Source organism: Panicum virgatum, chromosome 6N (assembly GCF_016808335.1).
Source record: "Panicum virgatum strain AP13 chromosome 6N, P.virgatum_v5, whole genome shotgun sequence".
Lineage (NCBI taxonomy): Eukaryota > Viridiplantae > Streptophyta > Magnoliopsida > Poales > Poaceae > Panicum > Panicum virgatum.
Window position 1 is genome coordinate 47,170,183 of NC_053150.1, and position 20,233 is coordinate 47,190,415.

Here is a 20,233-nt window from a genome sequence, read left to right on the forward strand (position 1 = left end):
ATTAATGTCATAAAAATCGTCATAGCTCTTTTAACTATATGTTTTGACATTTTCATTTTTAATTCAAGTTTTTTCTTCTCTTATTTGATGCTTACGTGGCAGGCTAGTCAGCGCACACGTGGTCTGCTGAGTGGGGCCCACTTGCGAGCCAGGTCAGCAGCGGCACTTGAGTGGGCCCACTTGCGAGCCAGGTCAGCAGCGGCACTTGCGTAGCGCTAGTAAAATAAAAAAAATCTGCGGCACTTGAGTGGGCCCACTTGCGAGCCAGGTCAGCAGCGGCACTTGCGCAGCGCTAGTAAAATAAAAAAAATCTGCCTTGCGCGCAAGGCTTGGGAGTCGATCCTGCGACCAGACAGTGAAGATGCTTACCACCACGCCACTTGATTGCATGTAGTTGTATTTAGAACAATATTTTCTTCCTCGCGTGAGCACCGGCCGGCATCGAAAGGTATATCAATTTTTTTCTTGGCTGTGTTGATATTAGCTTATGGATTCAAGCAGATTTGTTAATTGGGGTTTTTTTATGCAATGCTTGTCTTGATGGATCGAAGTTGGGTGCGTGGTAAATTATTTTCTCCAGAATACATGGATGGTGTCAAACAATTTATGAGCTTTGTTAAAGGGAAATTCAGTGACAATGTTGAAATTCTATGCCCCTGCAGTAGATGTCTTAATCAGAAGTACCTAGTTCAGGCTCTTGTTAAGAAACACATACTAATGAATGGCATGGACAATAGCTATACTCGATGGATTCATCACGGAGAGGATTTAAATGTGGAAGTTATTGAGCATGTTCCTGCTGGTATTGTGCATTGTAGTCATAATTGGTCCACAGATGGAATAGGTGTGACAGAGGGACATCAATGATATTGATCCTTTGGAAGCATTTTTAGGAGACCTACATACTGCTGCAGCACAGGAAGATAGAGAGGTTGGAGAAAATGAGGATGGTGATACAGAATCTTGTGAGCAAGACACATTTTTTAGAATTGCCATGAAAGAGGCAAAGTGTATGCTCTATCCCGGTTGTACCAAATTTTCGAGGTTCTCGTTTGTGGTAAAGCTGCTTCATATGAAGTCACTATACAGGATAAACAATTCTGCTTTTACTGCAATATTGAAGCTATTGGCTGAAGCATTCCCAGAATACAATACCCTTCCAAAATCATATAATGAAGCAAAGAGCATTTTAAAGGAATTAGGTCTTGGGCATGAATCCATACATGTGTGCCAGAACAATTGTGTGCTGTTCAGGAAGGAATTTGCCAAGTTTGACAATTGCCCCGTTTGTAGTCTCTCTAGGTGGAAAGACCCAGAAAGGAAGAAGATTCCAGTGAAAGTGTTGCGTCATTTTCCATTGGTACCGAGGCTGAAAAGGATGTTTGCAACCAAAGAAGCATCAGAACAAGATCAATGGCACACGTTGAAGCGGCAACCCAGTGAGAAGGAAATGGGCCACCCAGCTGATGGTGAGGCATGGCAGGTGTAAGGATCGATGGACCAAGAGGGGGGTGAATTGGGCCTTTTTCAAATTGCTAAAACAAAGTAAAGCAACCTTAACATATGCAATACTAGTAAGGCTTAATTCACCGACCGGCTAGCTAAGCAAACTACACAAGCTTACAAAGATACAACTAGATATGAAACTAAGCAAGGTAGAGCTAAGCTATGATCTCTAAGGTCAAGCACATGAATAATTGCATGAAAGTAAGTGCTTGAAAGTAAAGAGTGGGTAAGAGACAACCGGATTTTTTCCCGTGGTATCGATGTGTTGGCACACACCCCTAATCCATGATGTGACACTCACTAAGAGTCTTGTCACCTCCCAAGTCACCAAGACGAGGGCGCTCACTAAGAGTCTCCGTTCACCATCCCGGTGTGGTGGAGCTCAAGCCACGTACAAACTTCTTCGGGCTCCCACAATCCTTGGCAAGCTCCGGAAGAAACACCTTCAATCACCAAGATCGCCTAGGTGCTGCCAATCACCAAGAGTAACAAGCTAGGGCCTTCACTTGAGCAAGAACCGATCACCAAGAACGGATGCACACAAGCTTCTCTCTACTCAAGTCCTTAGTCTTGCTTCTTGATTGATTGAATGAACAAATATGTGGAAGATGAAGCTCAAGGTGGCTCTCAACAATATATGAGTGTATGAAATGTTTCCTGGTGTCAAGAGTAGCAAAATGACCCATTGGAGGGGTATATATAGGCAGCTCACACGAATAGAGCCGTTGGAGAAAAGCTGCCAGAAAACTGCGTAGCGCCGGTTAATCCGACATACCTCCAATTAGCGTCGGTTTAACCGATGAATGTAAACTGCCCATTCTGAAAACTAGCCGTTACAACTTGGGCAGATTAACCGACGTATCATCGGTTTAACCGGTGAGTGTAGTTGTCCACTGATCAACTGAAAAACCAAGTCTCTGGACAACTGCACCGATGTTAACTCAAATCCATCGTCGGTTTAACCGGTGAGTACAACTTCTAAAATCCCTGGAAAAACCATCTCACTGGTCAATTGCACCGACGCTTCATTTCAAACATCGTCGGTTTAACCGGTGTATAGAACTTGAAACACCCTGGAAAAACCAACTCTGGACTAATGCACCGACGTTAAATTCAAACACGTCGGTTTAACCGGTGTATTGACTTGTCCAGACTCTGCTGACTTCGTTTAACCGACGTATAGAAAAATGGAAGCGTCGGTTAAACCGGTGTATAGACTTTTCTGATTTTGGCTTTTCTAATTTGAGTCTTGAATGAAATCCAAATATTCTTGAGATATTAGTTGAAAACCACTTATTTGAACTTCTAGAAACCTGAGTGACCAAAGTGTGCATCCATTTTTAATTGACCATGTCCATGCTCAAGTTACTTAGCCTTAACCCCTCTTAATAGTGCGATCACTACAAAACTATAAAACCTATACTAACCTAAGTGTCCTTCTCAACCTTATAACACTTAGGACTAGAAAGATCCTTAGTCTTGATATATATTTGAGTTGAATACCGAGATCGCCTTTTTGGATAACGAAATTGAGGGGCCTCTTTTGACATATGACCAAATGAGCGGTAATGATTCATTAAGCTGCACAAACTCATTAGTCACAATAATGGTTGTCATTAATCACCGAAACATACCATGAGGGCCTAGATGCTTACAGCAGGATTTTGACTGAGAATATCCAGATTTTGCAGATGATGCAAGAAACCTTAGACTTGGCCTTGCTACTGATGGTTTCAATCCCTTTTCAGAGAAGAACACAAAATACAGCATGTGGCCTGTATTTGTTGTGCCATATAACCTTCCTCCTTGGGCATGCATGCAGGAGTCAAATTTCATGATGGCTCTACTTATTCCAGGTCCTACATGCCCCGGGAAGGATTTTGATTTATTTCTTGAGCCTCTTATAGATGATTTACTTGAGCTTTGGAATGGGGTCTGTACATATGATGCTATTACTCGGAAAACATTTAAACTTCGTGCTGCAGTTTTGTGGTGCATCCATGATTATCCAGCTTTGAGCACTCTTTCTGGCCGTACCACAAAAGGATATTTTGCATGTATTCATTGTGACAAGCACCCTCTGTCATATGGCCTTAGGAGCAAAATTAGGTATGTTGGGCACTTTCGTTTCCTTCCAAAGGGACATCGTTTGAGGAGAAACAATGAGTATGCTGGACTTCATGAAAGCAGTGAGGCACCAGGTAAATTCTCTATAGATGAGTTGCTTGCTGAATTGGAGAAAGTTAAAGATATTAGTCCTGGGCAGCAACAGGAATGTGGGAAAAGGAAGCATTCAGGCTTGGACAGGGTACGTGGGCCAAACATTTGGCAGCGGATGGTTAGTTTATGGAAGTTACCATATTGGAAAAAATTGAAGCTGAGACATAATCTTGATGTCATGCATATTGAGAAAAACATATGTGAGAATTTGATTGGGACAATTCTGAACATAATAGGGAAGATAAAGGACACTGTTAAAGCTAGGCTCGATCTAAAAGATTTGGGAATTAAAGAGGAGCTGCAATTAATAGAGGATGGAGATTCATGTGAGATGCCTAATGCTCGATATACCTTGTCCAAAGAAAAAAAGAAGGCATTTTGTGATTTTTTAAGGGAGGTAAAGTTTCCAGATGGTTTCGCTTCCAACATTTCAAGATGTGTTAGTGCTGATGGGACCAAGGTTCAAGGGTTAAAAACACATGATTGTCACATTCTGTTGCAAAGAATCTTACCAGCTGCCATGAGAGGGTTTTTGGACAATGATATCTATGAAGCAATAGCAGAGTTAGGGAAGTTTTTCAGAGAGTTGTGCAGCAAAACCCTGAACAAGGATGTGTTGGCTAAAATGAAGGAAGAGATCCCAATGATTTTGGTGAAGCTTGAGAAAATTTTTCCCCTGGCTTTCTTTGATGTGATGATGCACCTAGCTGTTCATTTACCTGATGAGGCATTGCTCCGAGGTCCTGTGCAATATGGGTGGATGTACCCAATTGAGAGACGGTTGTATACTTTGAAGCGCTATGTGAGGAATAGGGCACGACCAGAAGGTTCAATTGCCGAGGCATATATTGCTGATGAATGCCTGACATTTTGCTCTAAATACATGGAAGGTGTTGAAACAAGATTTAATGGGGAACCAAGAAATATATGTTTTTGTAATGAGGAGAACTATGGTGTGGATGTTTTTGGCCATGGAGTTCATTTTACTTCTGCACCTGAACTTGTATACGATGAGAATGGCTTTGATCGAATGGTGTGGTATGTGCTTCACAACTGTAGTCAAGTTGAGCAATATGTGGAGTAAGTTATAAACTTCTAACTGTTGTATTCTATATACTTTTGTTTGACACTCATGTATATTTAACATACGCTATATTTTTTTAGAATGTTCAGAGATGAACTAAATAGAGAAGGAGTGCCTAAATGTTAGTTTGATTTACATTCAAATTGTTTATGTTTATTTCAATGCCAAATTTGTAGTATACATTTGATCTATGTTTGTTTCATGCATTTGACAGATCTTTAGGTTGCGGAATACTAATCAAGAGATAGATGAAGATCTCTTTTCCTTGGCTTGTGGTCCTGATTTTGTAGTCAAGAAATACTCTTCATGCGTTGTGAATGGTGTGCGGTTTAACACTGTTGATCCTGACAAGAACAAGAAAACACAGAACAGTGGAGTTATGGTACAAGGTGAACATAATGGTCAGGTCATTGATTTCTTTGGAATCTTGAAAGAGATAATTCAGTTACTCTATATTGGTGATGAGAGGTCAGTAGTTCTGTTTAAATGTGACTGGTTTAAATTGGATGGAAAGAGTACTGAGCTTAAATATGATGGCTTTTTTGAAAGCATCAATATTGGAAACCTATGGTACAAGGATGATTCTTTAATCTTGGCAACTCAGGCTAAAAAGGTTTTCTATTTGCCAGATACTAAGGAGAGGGCGAATTGACACGTTGTCCAGACATTTGACCATAGGCATCTTTATAATGTAAAAGAAACTGAGGGCGGCAGCTTTAGTTCTCCTGCATATCAAGAGAATGAGTGCTTTGAAGAGGATGGTACACGACACCCAATTTCAGACAAAACTTGTGATACACCTCTAAATAGAGATGATGAACAAGGCGCTAGGTTTGAAGCTGCTGAAATTTCTAAGTTGGTGATGGAAAGAAACCGAGAAGTGCATGAGATAGATGGCGAAGACGAAGACGATGACACATTGTTGGAGTACTGCAGCGATGATGAAGGAGGTGCTGCACTGGAGGTTGACAGTGATGATGAATAGCTACTTGTTCAGTTTGCAATTATCTAGTGTATGAACAATTTTAAATAATATGACCATGTATTTCTATGCACAAGACTATTTGAGATCATGTTCTGTGTATGCACAAGATTATTTTAATTAATTTGACCAGCTTGTTCTGTTTTGAGATGGTGAAATGGTCCCATTTTAAAATTGCTGCCTAGTGACACCTTTTTTTATTTGAAACACCTTTTTGAAATTGCTTGCAGATTTTCCCAGTTTTTTTTCGGATCATGTTTCAGCATCTGGAGATCATGTACCAGTTCTTTGAAATATCACAGGCTTAATTTGAATGCTCTGTAACAGTTCTCTGAACAATATATATGTACTTGATGAATTAATGCAGAGATGTTATTTCTATTCTGCTGAATGTTATAGTGACAAGTTCAGTGTGATCATGTTCTGTGTATGCACAAGAATGGCAGTACCATCTTGATGTTCTGCTAAATGGTGGTAAATGAGAAATGGCTTTACTCTTCTTTTCAAGTCTAATATACAAGAAGATCTCAAAAAACTCTTTGGAGAAAAATGTGCATCATTTATCAGTTCAATGAACCTTTTCAGCTCAGCTCTAGATTCACAAGTGAGGCAATGAACCTTTTCAGCTCAGTTCAATGAACATATTTCAAATTTCAGTATTTCAGATTTCAGTCTAATCTCATCAGATTTCAGAACATATACCATTTGAGCAGCATTGCTGGTTTGCTCAATTTTTTGGCAGCATCTCTGCTGCTTGAACAATTTGATAGACAGATATTTCATGAAATTAACCTTCCAGTCACAGATAGCAGGATACACAAATTCAACTACAGTTGAGCATGCACCAACAACACGACACATAAATAGAGTCTGAAACAACAAACATGCAGCCATTTTTCATCTCCTACTAGCTACTAGCTTGCAGCCATTTGTCATCTCCTACTAGCTACTAGCTACTGCTAAACAGAGTGCAGTTCTTAGTTGTCCACGATGACAATGGGATCCCGAGAGGTGGCGCCCCTGGAGGTGATCTCCTCCGGCAAGTCCCCGCGCAGCACCTGCACCCGGAACACCACCTTCCCATCACCCTCACTCCCAGTTCCTCCAGCAGCTGGCGTGATGAGCTCGAAGACGCAGGCGTCCCCGATGCGCAGACGGTTGGCGACGACAAAGTCCCTCCACCCCGGACCGAGCTTCTTGCACTTGAGTTCACCACAGTAGGTCACCGCCCATGACTGGTTGCCGAACAGGAGCACTGCTGGGACGCGCGAGCCCGGCAGGTGGGAGTGGAGACGACTCGGGATCTCCAGCTGGGCAGGCTTATCTACATGGCCCTTAGACAAGACAATGGTGAAGAAGGGCTTGTCGCCGGAGAGTGGGACGATCTGCATCACATGACAAGCAACAGATTCAGTTAATACATTCAGGATTAAATCCTAGTCTGCACGTACACGAGAATTGGAACACCAATGAGAAAACAATACACAAGTACCCATCACTAGATGCAAATGGCCTGCAGCAAGTACCCATCGTAAATTGGCACAAGATTTCAGTGACATAATTGAGTGATATAGCAGAAGAGGACCTAACCTCCAGGTCGTCTCCGCCTGCGGCCAGGGGATCTCCACCTGCGGCTAGGGGGTCGTCTCCTCCTGCGGCAATGGGATCGTCTCCTCCTGCGGCGAGGGGGGCTCCTGCGGCGAGGAGATCATCTCCTCCTGCGGCGAGGGGATCTCCTCCTGCGGCGAGGGGATCATCTCCTCCTGCGGCGAGGGGATCATCTCCTGCGGCGAGGGGGTCTCCGCCTGCGGCCAGGGGGTCTTCTCCGCCTGCGGCGATGGGTTCTCCAGCTGCGGCGATGGGTTCTCCAGCTGCGGCGAGGGGGTCGTCTCCGCCTTCGGCGAGGAGAACCGGGCCTGCGCAGAACCGACCAAACTTGTCGCGGAGCTGCCGAATCGAGTGGTGCTCCATCGATCCGGTAGCGGAGAGGGCTGACGAGGGGGCGCAGAGAGAGAGAGGATAAGGCGGCGATTGGCGGAGAAGATGAGGCTGCGCGTGTGGCAGAACCGCCCGACATAAACCGGCTTAAGTGCGCTAACCATCATTGCAAAGGCAATTAGGTTTAACTCGCACAGCAGACGGAGCACATCGGAGGTCTGTCCGGTGAATTCCCGATAAAACCACTTAAACCTGGATCGAACAAAGCAGCATAACTCACGCGAAGGCGAGTCCAGAGATTACAACACCTCACAATATATTACAACACAGAGAGTTTAACATAACTTCAGGATTACAAACCAAGTTCCAAATTTAACGAAGTACTTTTCAAAGCCAACATATAAGAAGTTCACCAGAGTCCTTTACTTTAGCGGAAAGTAAACACGAGAGCTAACGACGATATGGATGTCTCGAGAAAGCCCGATACAAGACATCACTCGTTCTTGTCATCATTGGCCGGGGACGCATCCCACTCCATGGACCAACCAGGCGGGAGAGTGCACGGCCAGGTCAAACTGGCAATCATGTCCTCAAAAGTATTTCCTGAAACAAAATGAGCCACAAGCAAGGCTGAGTATTCTAATACTCAGCAAGGCTTACCCGACTGAGGGTATACTTAGCCCTTTATCTAGACATGCAAGGCTTTTGGCTTGAGGGGTTTGTTTTGCCCAAAAGCAGTAAAGAGTGGATCCTTAATTGCAAGTTATAGTTTTCAGGTTCTAGTTCAATTAACCATTCTAGGTGAGCATCTATCCAATAGCAAACATGGTGAAAACAATTATCTTTTACCATCCAACCAACCAAATTTACCATCATCATCATCTTCCACTTCTTACTCTATGTGGCAAAAGGGTTAAGCAGTCTCAATAACCGGTGAGAAATGGACGATTCGAATCGAATTTGTTAACCTGGCCAGGCAGACCTAAACACACGTCACGTGGTTACTCATAGTGTCACACGTGCAACTTTTCCCTTCAATTCTTGCTTCACGGAACAGGCCCACCACCCTCAAGTACAGCAGTACGACGACTCTGTACTCGCTATTAGCTAGATGTGAACGAGTTCAAGACGGTGGGGAGTATATTCCGGCTGCGGTTCAATCCAGTACTTAAGCTTACCGATTTCCATATTCTCGGCATGTGATTAGTACGTTCAAACACTTAACCACCACTACCACACATTGCGGCCTTATCACTTTTCACTAAACAGACGAGGCAACCAGAGTATCACGACCCCGCCCGTAGACCTTATAGTGGTAGCAAGTAGTAAACAACCAATTCCTATAATTTCTCGCGAGTGACCGGAAATCACTCGACTTCTACCGAACCATTAGCATAGCTAACTAGCGACCTACACATACTAGTGTTCAAGAATCGGTACCTAGGATCATGCAACTAAGGTTTCAGTCAAATCCTGTAACTTAAATGCACAAGTAGATAGAAACAATAATAAGTTGCATAATTTAAAATAGAAGGACATGCTCCGGGACTTGCCTTCCTGGGCGTAACTAGATCTGGGCTCTTCCGAAATCGGGTTCGGGTCTTGCGCAGCTTCAGTTAGATTAACTTGAGCTTCACGCTGCTCACTCTCGGACTCGGGCACCAGCTCGTATGTTCCGTCAGCGAGAGTGGTAGTATCTATATGAGATGCACATGAGTGAGTTGTTGTGATGATATCAACTTATAACCTGCTTCACTATAAAGTTGTAATTCAAACAAAACCCAAAGTTAAAGAGTGAAACACTTCCATTCATATTTTACTGGGCAATCGTTTATAGAGTAGTAACTCATCATATCTAACTACACAAGACATCATGATCAACAGCACAAGAAAACTATACTAACTTCCTAAACAAGTGGGTGTAGTTTCTTATAGCAATTAAATCATGGTTGGTTAATAAATCAACAACTCAGCACACATACAGTAGTAAATTAAAAAAAATTACATCAAATAGAAGGTAAACAGAAATAGCTATCCTGAAAAATTCATCCCAAAACTTGCAGCTATTTATCCAAAACAATTCATGTAATCAGACAACTCCTAGAACAAGATTGAATTATACAGGTTAGACTAGAGTATAAAACAATATCAAACTTTAACAGTAGGTCTAGAAAGGGATGAAATAACTACTGTAAATTTTTCAGGATTTATTATGCATATAATTAAATAGGAGAAAATAAACAAAACATACATCAGCTTAACAAGATTAATTTTTAGTTCCTGTTCTAGTCATGAATTGGGATTCAAACTTCATAGAAAAGCTAATATATTAAAAAAGAACACTCAGAAATAGTTTCATGATTTATCATCAAAATAAACTATTTATCATAATTAAAGTCTACTAAACAATGATTAAATCAAAGAATTAGCTACACATGATAACTGACCACAAAATTTTTATAGCAACACAAGTGTCACATTAACAACCCACCAAAAAAATTTCAGAGCATAACAAGGATTCAAGAAATAATTAAGAAAAAGAATAAACAACTAGCCTTTATGCACCTAGTAACATAAATCTAATTTTCCAGAAAAAAGTTTCAACTAACAACCATCATATTATGATTCTAATGCATAGATATTTTCATAAGGATTCCAGAACAACTGGATTTGCTATTTTACGAATTTTCTACGAATTTCTATTGAATTTCAAAGTTTACAGCTAAAAATTACAAAGGGGCCCTTGCTGTTACTATTCAAATGAGTCACAAGCTATTCAAATAACCCCCCCCCCCCCGGGTTTCTGTTCTTCTCAACCCGAGGTCCCTGGCCGGGGTTTGAAATAGGGGAGGCGGCGGCGGCCGGATTCCGGCGCCTACGGCGGCCGGCGGCGAGGGGGAATAGGGGGAGGAGCAAGAGGAGGGCGAGAGGGACCTAGGGATGGGCTCAGTTGAGGCTGGGGTGGCCAGAGTGGGCGGCGCCGCGGAGAGGGGCGGCCGGCGGCGGACTGGGCCCGCGGCGGCGGCGTTCGAGCGGGCTGGGGCATCGGCGAGCGGGTCGGGGAGTACCAGCGGAGAGTGAGGGAGCTAGCTGCGGGGTTGGATGGGCGCGAGGAAGGCCGGAGGAGGGAGCTCCGCGGAAGCCTAGGGGGCGGCGGCGCTAATGGCGGCGGCGGGCGGCCCTGGATGCTGCGGAGGGCTCAGCTCGGCGCGTGGAGCAGGGAGGGGAGCAGAGGGGGAGGGAGGAGGCCCGTTTGCGAAGCAGGGGGAGGGAGGAGAGCCAGGCGAGGGTGCGAACGGGCTGGGGAAATGGTGCACGGCACGGCACGGCTCGGCTCGTTTGTCGCCGTGGCACGCTGACGGCAGTCCTCGGCGTGCACTTAGGGAGGGAGTGGCGCGTGGAGAGGCCGAGAAGCATCGGGAACAGCCAGGGATGGGGCGCGGTGAGAGCACGGCGCGTGGCCGGCGGCCTTGACTCGACGGCGACCTCGGCTCGGCAGAAAACAGGGGAGGGAAGAGAGAACAGAGAGGGTAGAGAGAAAGAGAGAGAGAAAAATTAAATTGATTCGAAATTCAAATTTTTCTCAAGGATTCCTTTTGAAACATAGAAAACTCTGAATACGAAAGTTGTAGAGAATTTAAAAACCTACAACTTTTATTTCAGGAACAAGTTTAAACGAGCAAAGGTTTAAAAGTTATTTTAAAATTTTCGAAAACTACAAATCAAAACACTTATCATTTCATGTAATTTTTGCCACTTTTACCCCTAAGGTTCAACTAGACATTGATTAATCTTTTCATGATGAACATGTCTATTCATTTTCATATGCCTAATTGCATTGGTGTGTAAGTTATTTGAGGTTCCTGACCTATGCACATATACACACATACACATGCATTTGTTTCGATGTTTCTTAGTTAAGGTACATGATTTGGTGCTAATGACCCTGGTTTAGCTAATGAAACACCTGGGATGTTACAGCGCGATAGGGTCGTGTCCGCCTGCGTCTTATTTTTGGTGGCTGAGAAAGGATTTGGGTGCTTTAGGTGAAGTACAATTACAGATGGCTAGCTTACAAAATGTCTTGTGTAGCCCAGTGGTTTAGCTTCTTAAGCTCGAGGGCAGTTGGTGCCGGTTCGATTCTTTCCCTTGCACATTTTTTTTTTGTTTTTGCACATTACGTCTCTCCCACATTCAAATACATATAATTATTTTTGTACATTTATTTGGCTTAATGAATAAATTCTTCCATTTGTTCAAATTGAACGAATTCTAGTTCCATTTTACTTTTCTATATTTATTTGCCTTAAATATACAAACTCAAGATATCCACATTCAAATATATATGTATCCTTCCTTTTGTATATTTGACTCTTTTATCTCATTTGCACATTATACCATCCCACACAAATCAAGTAGGCTTAAATTAAATCCATCTGTTCTATCTACTCATACTTGACCCCAAGAACCCAATAAGAAATTAATTTATTTGCTTATTTGATCCCTTTTTTACTTATTGCCTAATGGGAGAGATAATTATTTGGCAGTTGATCGGGTATTTTGGGAAAACCCGCAACGCACCAAGATCCTAAAGGGCTAATTCTTGTTTCAAATCTTGAAGTAATGCCGAAGTTGCTGTCCGTCCCCAACAAATTAGTCTCGCTAGCCGCGCCCTAAGAGGATCATTGAATCGATAACATAGATAGCATAGATAGCCGAATTTTGCACTATCCGAATTCCCGACCCGAATGCCTTGGGCTACTATTCATGAACGAATCTTAGCTCCGACAAAATTTATGAACTCAAGATATCAACTATCAAATACTGTATATATGTACCGCAATGATTCATGTCGCAATAACTAATCTTATTGTTAGTACATTAAAAGTACCATTTATACACTCCCTCCATTCTAAATTTGTGCAAACATGATATAATTCGTTTGACTTTTACTAACAAAAAAATTGTGCGAACTTAGTCACCAAAGTTGCAAAAAAACAGACCATGATTTTTTTAAACAAAATTTGTGCCATGATTCATGGACAATTGCACAAAAACAACAGACCACGAACGGGCAGCCCGCACGAGAAAAAGCCCGCCAGGCCAAAAACCTCCGACAGCACAATTACTGTAACACCCATGTGGTCACCAAGTTTAGAATACCATGGGGGGTGGGCAAACTGGTAATTTCTCAACCGCAGTACCCCCACTATATATAGATTCCAAGATGCGGCATCCACTCAGTTCGCCCAAACACTAGCCCCAACCAAGCCGCCGCCGCCGCTTCACAAAACGCAAGGGAGACGCGGAGGGAGACGCGGCCGAGGGTGAACCCCGGCGGCGCCGTACACATGGAGGGAGACGCGGTCGAGGGCGAACCCCGGCGGCGCCGTGCTCGCGGAGGGAGACGCGGCCGAGGGCGAACCCCGGCGGTGCCGTGCTCACGGAGGGAGACGCGGCCGAGGGCGAACCCCGGCGGCGCCGTGCTCGCGGAGGGAGACGCGGCCGAGGGTGCATCTCGCGGAGGGAGGTCGTCCAGGGAGCTGCAGCCGTGTACGTGTGCCTCCTCATCACCACCGCTTCAAGGGCTTCTCCACCACTACACCATCGTCCTTGACTGCTAGGCTTCAACGGCTTCAAGTGCTAGCAGACGCAGCAATCTCTGAGAGGTAAACAAAATAGGCCCATGTTCTTGCCTTATGGTCTTGATTATTCTAGGGTTTGCTTTACTTATACTTGTTAATCTGCACAGAAATTTGTGAAGAATTAGATGCATATGTTCTTGCCTTATTCAGTTCGTGCCTTGTGGTCTTGATTATTCTAGGGTTTGATTATTCAGTTTGTGCAGTACAAAAAGATTAGATGCATATGTTTTTGCCTTATGGTATTTTCTCAATCAGATGCATGTGTTCGTGCAGTACAAAAAGATTAGATGAATATGTTCTTGATTATTGTAGGGTTTGCTTTACTGATGCTTGTTAATCTGAGCCCATGTTCAGTTCGTGCAGTTCCGTATGCTAATTTGGTTGTTCCTATTTCCTAGTATAAACCAGTTCATGGCTAGTTTCGTCTTTCGCATATGTGTATTTTGAATTTGTGGGGAATCTGCACAGAAATTTGTGAACAAAACTTTAGGCACACATGTTCAGAAGGTTTACACATGGCTAATTTCAATTAGATTCATATTGCTGTTTTACATAAATATTTATTTACGACTTCTCTGAAGCATTTCAATTTTGAATTAAATTTACTGGTGCATTGATACCTTGTTTATAAATGTTCTTATCATGTCAGCAAGGATTAAATGTCCAAGGACCCTAGCCTGATGACAACGGAGGGACAGAGGAGACCACATGGAGGTCAGATACCAACCATGTCCTTGTTTACTTTTGAATTCCAATTGAATTCTTGTCTCCACATGTATTGCTGCTACAAAAATAATAATCTGTTGTCCATGTTTTCTTTTATCCAAGGACATGCACTACATCCATATGAACAAGAGCGCCTCCGACAATGTATGGCCAACAGTGCTAGGCTTCGGGAACTTGGAGTTTCTGGTTTTTCCAGCATATTTCCAAACAATAGTGGCACTGCTGTAAACAAGAAAAATGCAAAGCATAGAGATAATGAAGACTCTGGATCTGAGTATGATCCTTCACAGGATGATACTGATCAAGGAGATTTGATTGGTGATGACAATGCTAAGGTGCTCATTCCTCCACCTTGTTAAGCCTTAACTTGTTTGCTTCCTAATGCAATATATCAGTCTCCCCAGTCTGTTCACTAATCAATGATTACATTGTACTAGGGAACTAAGGAGAAGGCTCCCAAGCAAACTTCCAAAGAAAGATCAAATGTATTTCCTGGAGTAAGGTTTCGGTCTCGTAAGAGGGTTTTTGCAGATCAAGCACCTAGTAGAGTTACAAGGTCAAAGTCAAGCATCACCCAACCTGATACAAATCTGACACCAAGTAATATCCATGTGCCACCTCCATCCGAGCCTAATGATGGCACCCAAGCTGCTTTGGAAGGCAATTTCTGTTACCATGTTTCTTATTACTGTTCTTGCTTTAATTACATGAATGCAATCTGACTTGTCAATAGTTTTAAGATGACGGGCCTGGTCAGCAAGCTGACAGCACCAACATCACCAATGGAGGCGATGCGATTCCACGTCATAATGGAAGCCCCAACCGGGAGAATGAAGGTGATGTTTTTTTTACTATCATTCTGTTAGATTTGATCCACAAATTGAATGCATTCTTACTGCCTGCAATTTTTAGATGGATCTACCCAGCATGATGACAACACCATTGCTGGTGATGGAGTTGATTGCATTACCCATCTAGATGGACACGACCAGATGACCACCGAAGGTGAGCGTTTGTTCATTTATTTGCCATATAGCATATTTCCTTGTTACTTTGGTTGCTGATTGCAAATGGTTTGTTTGATGAATGAACATCTCACTAATTGCAACTTCTATGTGCATTTACATCATGGAGAAGAGCCATGGGACCGAGGAGTAAATATGGGACATGGTCTCTAGAGGTTGACCCGAGCTCATGGTGCCAAACTGCCAGTTGTCATAACTGAAGGGAATATAAGGCCCGAGGAACCTAAGATTGCTGCAATGTATGCCACTGAATGCAACATTGCAGTCAGGAATCATATTCCTGTGTTCAAGCACTGGAAGGAATACAAGAAGCACCCTGCGCTGTTTGAGCTATTTTTGGGAAGACTACGTGTAAGTACCTTGCCCTAAATTAATTGCAAATGCCTTTCTGGACTACAATTATATTGGCATTATACTCCTAGATGTGGGCAAATGGTAATTGCACCTTATACAATTATTTTTCACTATAATCTGGAAATGTAAATGTGACTGTACATTTTTAGCTACTGGATTTTAGAAATGAATTTTAGTTACTGTAATTTCTTTTTGCAAGCTGTTCATTCCTTGTGTTAGTTGCAAAATTTTTTATACATGTTTCAACATATGGATAGGCAAAGTTTGACATCGACACAAGTAATGAAGTAGTCAGAAAGGGTTGCTTGGAGATGATGCAATCTGCAGTTCGTCAACAGCGATACAAGCTGAAAAAAGATTTCTTTGATTCTGTTCCTCTACATCTGGTTAGGAAAACTTCTCCTGTAAAAGTGACGAGTAATGAACAGTGGATTGACCTTGTGGACTCATGGATGACCCCCCAAAAAATGGTATTTTCCAGAAAACAGGACTCTATGCTTGTACATGCTAATCTTTCACGTTTCTTACATGTATTGTCTTTTGATGTAGGAGGCAAGTCGAAAGAACAAAGAGAATCGAGATGATGTAAAGTTCCACCAAACAACTGGCTCCTGTAGCTACCCAGTTTATGTAGAAAAAAAATTGGTACGTTAGCTATGTTAATATGCACTTTATTTATTATGCTGCTGTCTCATATATAGCTGCTGTACCAAGTCATGTGTACTTGTAGATGCTGTACCAAGTCTACTTGTAGTTGCTGTACCAAGTCATGTCTACTTATAGCTGCTGTACCAAGTCAGTTTAATATGCACTTTATTTATTATGCTGCTGTCTCATATAAAAAGTTAGTCATGTCTAAGCTTACAGATTTCTAGTTCCATAAGATGCTAGGACCATTAGTTCTTGCTGCACCAATATAAATGTCTACTTGTTGTTCTTCAATTTGTTGCTATATTGCTTCAAAATAATGTTCTAGGTGTGACCAAGTATACCACCATGTAAATGTTGTTTGCAGAGAGAAGATGAGTACAAGGATAAAGAACTTGATGCTATTGATTTGTTTAAGATGTGCCACTACAGCAACAAAAAGAAAGGATACACGCCCACTGTACAATCTGCTATTGTAAGACAACATCTAATTGTGCTTTTCAGAGATGCTTATTTTCTAATATCTTGTGATCATAAACCAGTTTTCTATTGTTTGCTGCTTTCATCTTTGCTAGACTCAAATGGAAAATCAGTTGGCTGCACCAACAGAAGATGGACAACCCAAGTCTGCAACCCAAGTTGTAGGTGCTGTGCTTCATCAAAACACAAAAACCAATCACTTCCTTCAGAATGTGGGCATCCAGGTTGCAAAGCGAAGGACTACACTACAAAATGTTCAAGCAGAATTGGAGGTGGAGAAAAGAACTAATTCTGAGCATCAGTCGATCGTCAACAACCAGCGTGAAGAAATGTATGGTTTGAAAAATCAAGTCTAGGGAACAGAACAAGCAAGGATCAAAGACCAAGAGGAGAACCGGAAGACGCAAGCTGAGTTGGAGAAGAAAATTGAGCTGCTGCTAAGCCAAAATGGACAAAGCTGAGCATATGGTGGTCTGATCTGGTAGCTTTTTGGTGGCCTTCATATTTTGCTGAGTTATCTTGATGAATACTATATTTTGTTGTTGCTGGTTATTTTTGGCCCCGTTCGGTTGGCTGAAAAGCCAGCGCTGTCTGGCTGGTTCTGCTTGCGTAGGCGTGCTACTGGGCTTGCTCCTGCTTGCGTGGTGTGTTGCAGGGCTTGCTCCTGCTTGCGTGGTGTGCTGCTGGGCTTGCTCCTGCTTGCATGGTGTGCTTGCGTGGTGTGCTGCTTGGGCCAATCAGCCAGCCGCTGGCTGGTATTAAGTGCAGCCGAATAGGCTGAAACGCCTTGGAGAACTGTATGGCTTGAACTCTAGATTCTGGACAAATGGAACTATCTTTTGCTGAGCATGTGGATTCTGGAATATTATTGTTTTGCTGAGTTGTCATGTGAATTCTGGATAAATCTTGTTATTATGGCTGTGATGTGAGTTTTGGATTAATCTTGTTTTGATTAATAATTTTGGGTTGAAATCTTATTAGTTGATTAGTAATATTGGGCTGAAATTTTGTGAGCTGATAATTAATTTAGGCCTGAAATCAGGCCCAACTTGGTGGCCCACTTTGAATTCAGCCCATCAACTCATGGGCTGTGTAGCTGATGTAAGCAGCCACGTCGATTGCCACGTCAGCCTAACTTTCCATGTCAGCAGCCATGTCACCGTCCATGTCAATTTACATGTTATCACTGTCATCCATGTCATCACCATGTCAGCAGCCACGTCATCCTCCATGCCATCAATGTGTGACATGGCAATTGAATCTGTGACGAAAATTATACTGTTCGTGACGTTAATTTTCGTCATAGAAAACGGGCTTGGGCTGGGTTTCCGGGGGCCCGGAGACATACCATGACGATTTCAAAACGTCATGGATCGATCAATCTATGACGAAAATTTAAGGAACGTCACGAGGTGTGATCTGTGACGCTCAATACATGACGTTATTTGAGATCGTCATAGATACTATTTTATGACGGTTTTTCAGTGATATGTGACGAAATCCAAACGTTATGGATCAACAGATTTTTTGTAGTGTGTTCATTTAGTTTTAAAGTCTGATTTAGTATATTTTCGCTGTTTATTTTAGTTTACATGCATTTAAATTTAGATATTCATAAGTCTGATTTAGATGTTCATGTAACCAGTTAGGCGTCTCCCGTTTGGAAGAGATACGACTAGAGATATGCAGATGTTTGCATATCTTTAATCGTATCTGTTTCGAATTGTCCACGTTTTTGGACAGTCCGAGGATGCGTAGATGGGGTTAGTTTATATGGTCCACTCCGATCCGAGGCAGAGTTTCGGCATCATCTCCCTGTTGTTCTTCGGATACACAATCTCCCTTTCGGGACGTGTATCTGGAGAACAGCGGGGAGGTGCTGTCGAAATTCTGTCTTGGATAGGAGTGGATCATATAAACTGATCTTATCTATGCATGGTCAGGTGGGATTCGGACCTATCTTTACCTACTAGAGTCTAAGCCGAACGTCTACATGCATTTAAATTTGATAGTAGTCGCTGACATCTTGGAAGATGGATGACCGTGAGTGGATGTATACCGGCCGGGTAACTCGAGCTAGCATGACCAATAAATGGATTGAGAAGACTAACGAGTTCTTGAAAGGGGCATGGGCGCAAGCTGAAGGGTCGAGGTTCATGTGGTGTCCCTGCAAGAGTTGTGGAAACCAGAAACGGAAGACAAAGAAGGTCATGGAAGAACATATTGTCAATTATGGATTTACACCAGACTATACCCGGTGGATCTTTCACGGTGAAGCCCATCATATGAGGGACGAGGTCGTGAGGCAACGCATCGATGAATGTGATGTTGCTGGTGGAATTGGAGACATGTTAGACGACTATGAGGATGCACATTTCGGTGAAGGACCGTAGGAGTAGGAGCCAGAGGCAAGCACAAAGGCGTTTTACGAGATGTTGGAGGCGGCACAGAAACCTCTTCACGGACAAACAAAGGTTTCTCAACAGGATAGCATTAGACGCCTTATGGCCTTGAAGTCCCAGTTTAGCCTGAGTCGAGACGCCTTTGATAGTATATTGACCATTTTTTGGAGCATGCTTCCGGAAGATCACATTTTGCCCAAGACAATGTATCAGGCGATGAAAATTCTTAGTGCACTGAAGATGCCATATGAGCAGATACACTCTTGTCCTAACGGGTGCATTTTATTTAGGAAAGAGCACGAGGCTGAAACTTACTGTCCAAAATGTAAAGTCTCAAGGTTCTTGGAGGTGGATGCTGGTGACGGTCAGCCTAAGAGGCAGCTCACGATTCCTGTGAAAATCGTACGTTACCTTCCGTTCATTCAGAGGATCCAAAGACTCTATATGACCGAGGAAACCGCGAAAACAGATGACATGGCACAAAAAAGGTGTTCGATACAACCCTGATAAGATGGTGCATCCCTCCGACGGTGAGTCATGGACTCATTTCGATGAGATTCATCGTGAGAAAGCTGAAGAAGCTCGTAATGTACGTGTTGCGCTGGCAACCGATGGGTTCAATCCTTATGGTATGATGGCCGCATCGTACTCATGTTGGCTCATGTTCATTATCCCCTTGAATTCCCCCTCCTGGCGTTCTCTTTCAACGACATCCCATATTATTGTCGTTAATTATTCCTGAGCACCCAGAGAATAAAATGAGTGTTTACATGGAGCCTCTAATCGATGAGTTGATCAAAGCATGGGAAGAGGGGGTGTGGACGTACGACCGAGCGACAAAGACAAACTTCAGAATGTATGTGTGGTACCACTACTCCCTACATGACCTCCCGACGTATGGCATTTTCTGCAGATGGTGTACTCATGGAAAGTTCCCATGCCTAACATGTAAGGCAACTCTGCAGTTCATTTAGTTGAGAAAGGGGGGCAAGTAGGAGATGAGGTTCAAAATATTCGGGACTTACAATTACTAGAGCGACTACGTTTATGCAGAGATAGTGAAGACGACATTCCTCCTTCGGATTCTGCTAGTTATGTTGACATAGCTGATAGTGATGATGAGGATTACGATCCAGCTAATCCTGATTATGATGACTACTTTTAAAACATGTACGACTCGCAATATTTAATATATATTATGTTAATTTATAGTTATATTTTCT

The 20,233-nt window shown here is 42.9% G+C and overlaps 3 protein-coding genes across 3 annotated transcripts; 1 reads left to right on the forward strand and 2 right to left on the reverse strand.

Moving 5' to 3' along the window:
* The first annotated feature begins 3,904 nt into the window (after positions 1-3,904).
* LOC120678241 lies at positions 3,905-5,795 on the forward strand. Its single transcript, XM_039959383.1, has 4 exons — positions 3,905-4,806; positions 4,891-4,931; positions 5,101-5,278; positions 5,489-5,795. The coding sequence occupies exons 1-4, from the start codon at positions 3,905-3,907 to the stop codon at positions 5,793-5,795; spliced, it is 1,428 nt and encodes a 475-aa protein (XP_039815317.1).
* Positions 5,796-6,569: 774 nt separating this feature from the next.
* On the reverse strand, positions 6,570-7,288 carry LOC120678243 (B3 domain-containing protein Os06g0112300-like). Its single transcript, XM_039959384.1, has 2 exons — positions 7,277-7,288; positions 6,570-7,177 (listed from the first exon to the last, which is right to left on the reverse strand). Exons 1-2 carry the CDS (start codon positions 7,286-7,288, stop codon positions 6,770-6,772), a joined length of 420 nt encoding a protein of 139 aa, XP_039815318.1. The 3' UTR covers positions 6,570-6,769.
* Positions 7,289-7,426: 138 nt separating this feature from the next.
* On the reverse strand, positions 7,427-12,871 carry LOC120678244 (pollen-specific leucine-rich repeat extensin-like protein 1). The gene is made up of 2 exons (XM_039959385.1): positions 12,803-12,871; positions 7,427-7,708 (listed from the first exon to the last, which is right to left on the reverse strand). Exons 1-2 carry the CDS (start codon positions 12,869-12,871, stop codon positions 7,427-7,429), a joined length of 351 nt encoding a protein of 116 aa, XP_039815319.1.
* Positions 12,872-20,233: the final 7,362 nt, after the last annotated feature.

What these genes read in the sequence shown, in the direction of transcription:
- LOC120678244 (XM_039959385.1), bottom strand. Translation starts at nt 12,871, where the DNA reads ATGGGTGTTACAGTAATTGTGCTGTCGGAGGTTTTTGGCCTGGCGGGC. An exon ending in TTTTCTCGTGCGGGCTGCCC is followed by an intron (nt 7,709 to 12,802) that starts GTTCGTGGTCTG and finishes GGTTCTGCGCAG; the next exon opens with GCCCGGTTCTCCTCGCCGAA.
- LOC120678241 (XM_039959383.1), top strand. Translation starts at nt 3,905, where the DNA reads ATGCATATTGAGAAAAACATATGTGAGAATTTGATTGGGACAATTCTG. An exon ending in CAAGTTGAGCAATATGTGGA is followed by an intron (nt 4,807 to 4,890) that starts GTAAGTTATAAA and finishes ATATTTTTTTAG; the next exon opens with AATGTTCAGAGATGAACTAA. An exon ending in TAGAGAAGGAGTGCCTAAAT is followed by an intron (nt 4,932 to 5,100) that starts GTTAGTTTGATT and finishes CTGATTTTGTAG; the next exon opens with TCAAGAAATACTCTTCATGC.